Source organism: Pygocentrus nattereri, chromosome 8 (genome assembly GCF_015220715.1).
Source record: "Pygocentrus nattereri isolate fPygNat1 chromosome 8, fPygNat1.pri, whole genome shotgun sequence".
NCBI lineage: Eukaryota > Metazoa > Chordata > Actinopteri > Characiformes > Serrasalmidae > Pygocentrus > Pygocentrus nattereri.
The window spans coordinates 14,266,802-14,268,848 of record NC_051218.1 but is presented as its reverse complement, the minus strand read 5'-3'; the positions used below and the strand labels follow the sequence as shown (position 1 = coordinate 14,268,848).

General features: G+C 54.9%; 1 protein-coding gene across 1 annotated transcript; it reads left to right on the top strand.

The window, feature by feature from the left end:
• The first annotated feature begins 467 nt into the window (after nt 1-467).
• neurog1 (neurogenin 1) lies at nt 468-1,782 on the top strand. The gene is made up of 2 exons (XM_017689477.2): nt 468-592; nt 708-1,782. Exon 2 carries the CDS (start codon nt 718-720, stop codon nt 1,318-1,320), a length of 603 nt encoding a protein of 200 aa, XP_017544966.1. The 5' UTR covers nt 468-592; nt 708-717; the 3' UTR covers nt 1,321-1,782.
• Nucleotides 1,783-2,047: the final 265 nt, after the last annotated feature.

Genomic DNA, 2,047 nt, shown 5'->3' with positions numbered 1-2,047 from the left:
TGTCCAAAGGAAAGAAAAGGTTAGAGGTGCAGATACAGAGACAGAGAAAGAGAGAGACTGAGGCAGTGTGCCTGGCCTGGGGCGCTATGCTCTTCTTTTCTTTCTCCGTCAGAGTTTTTTTCTTTCTCTCTTTCTCTCTTTTTCTCTTTCTTTCTTTCTTTTTTCTATGCTTTTTTTTTTAAACTCAAAGCCCTCTGCTCGGTGCGCGTGGCTCCGCAAACGCTCGAGCGCTCCGATTGGCTGGCGGTGATTAGAGGCACGCTCCAGAGCGCGAGCAAACAACGGGCATAAATTATGCTAATGAGATAGTCGCGCGGCACGGGGCAGACCTGCTGCAGCCCATTCATTCATCCTCCACGAAAATGCCACAGGAGTGGGGGGCGCGCGGGGGGGCGCGTGCATTGTCTTATCGGGGTATATAAGGTAAGTGAGGCCGGTCGTGTGCCAAGCTCACCGGCTCACGCGAGCTGATTGAGGAACGCGAGCGAGACGGGCGCGTGCCAACGAGTTTGAAACGCAAAGCCAGCGGTATCTGCAGGACTCCAAGCAAAACTTCTCTGATTCCTCCCCTGCGCGTCCACATCCCTCACGGGTAAATACGCTCACTCAGCTGCAGCGCGTGCGCACCATATCCCGGAGCGCGTGCCTCCACCACAGACAGCGTTCTCCCGTCGCTTACCGTGTTTTTTCCTCTTTGTGTCTCTCAGGTCTGCAGCCATGTGCACCGCGATGGACAACGTGTTCTCTGACGTCGACTGCTCGAGCTGTGACTACTCATTCACCGGCACTGACGACGAGGACTCGCGCGCCAGCTCCCCGGCACATGAACACGCGCTCCTGCAGCAGCCCCAACAACAGGAGCACGAGCAGCCCCAGAAGAAGAAACAGCGGCGCGGCCCTCGCGCGCGCCCCGACGGCGCTGTGCACGTGGCCAAGAAGAACCGGCGCCTGAAGGCGAACGACCGCGAGCGCAACCGCATGCACAACCTGAACGGCGCGCTGGACGCGCTGAGGAGCGTGCTGCCCGCGCTGCCCGACGACACCAAGCTTACGAAGATCGAGACGCTGCGCTTCGCGCACAACTACATCTGGGCGCTGTCCGAGACCATCCGCATCCACGACAGAGCGCGCGGCGCCTCACCGCCCAGCCCGGGCAGCGACGCGCGCTCCTGGTCCTCCAGCGCGTGCTCGTCCGCGTCTTCCCCGCCCTACAGCGTCTCGGAGCCCGGCAGCCCGGAGGCGCCGGAGGACTATGGCTTCGTGCAGGCGGACGTGGTTTACAGCTACCACCCCAACTTCCTCCCCTACGACTCCTACTAGTGCGCGGCGATCCAGAAGCGCAGAGATTCACTGTTTGCCTTACAGTTCACGCGAGAGAGACTCATGCCTGTTTTCCTGCGTTTTTTACGTTCCCACACGAAACCTTTTTGCACTTTTTGTTTTTGTTTTGTTTCTGTTTCCCCCTTTTTTCCAGCTTTTTACGCGTTGCAGCCTCTCACTTTTTCATCCGCGAGAGGAGACAGAGCCTCTTCAGCCGCGCACGGGGTGAAAAGTCAATTTTACAATTAGCAGCGCGCCGGAGCAGAACAGCCAGCGTGAAAATGCCGTTTCATCGCAGTGACAATAGAAAAGAGGGAGCGAGGAGCAAAAGAGGAGCTACGAGAGAAGCAGGGCCAGTGTGGCCTTCTGTACCCCCAAAACTGGTCCACCACGAGCCCCGTGCATCCGAGGGAACCGTTACTACTCTTACTGCATTGTTTTTCTTTTATTTATTCAACTTGTGGCTTTGACATGATATTGTATTTTTATTGTATATAAAGAGATTTACTCTATTATGTATTTACCTCAAAGTATAAGTCTTTTGCAAACTCTTTTGTACAAATAAATATAATGTTTTTAAAAAAAGAAAAGCAGCGCGTGTCCGTGTGGTGTTGTGACGTGCAGGATGATAATGAGGCTGAGGCAGGTGAAGCTCTGAGGATTTAAACTGGCTTACACTCCATCCATCCATCAAACAGAGTGACCGCACCTCGTTTCAGCACAGATA

What these genes read in the sequence shown, in the direction of transcription:
- neurog1 (XM_017689477.2), top strand. Translation starts at nt 718, where the DNA reads ATGTGCACCGCGATGGACAACGTGTTCTCTGACGTCGACTGCTCGAGC.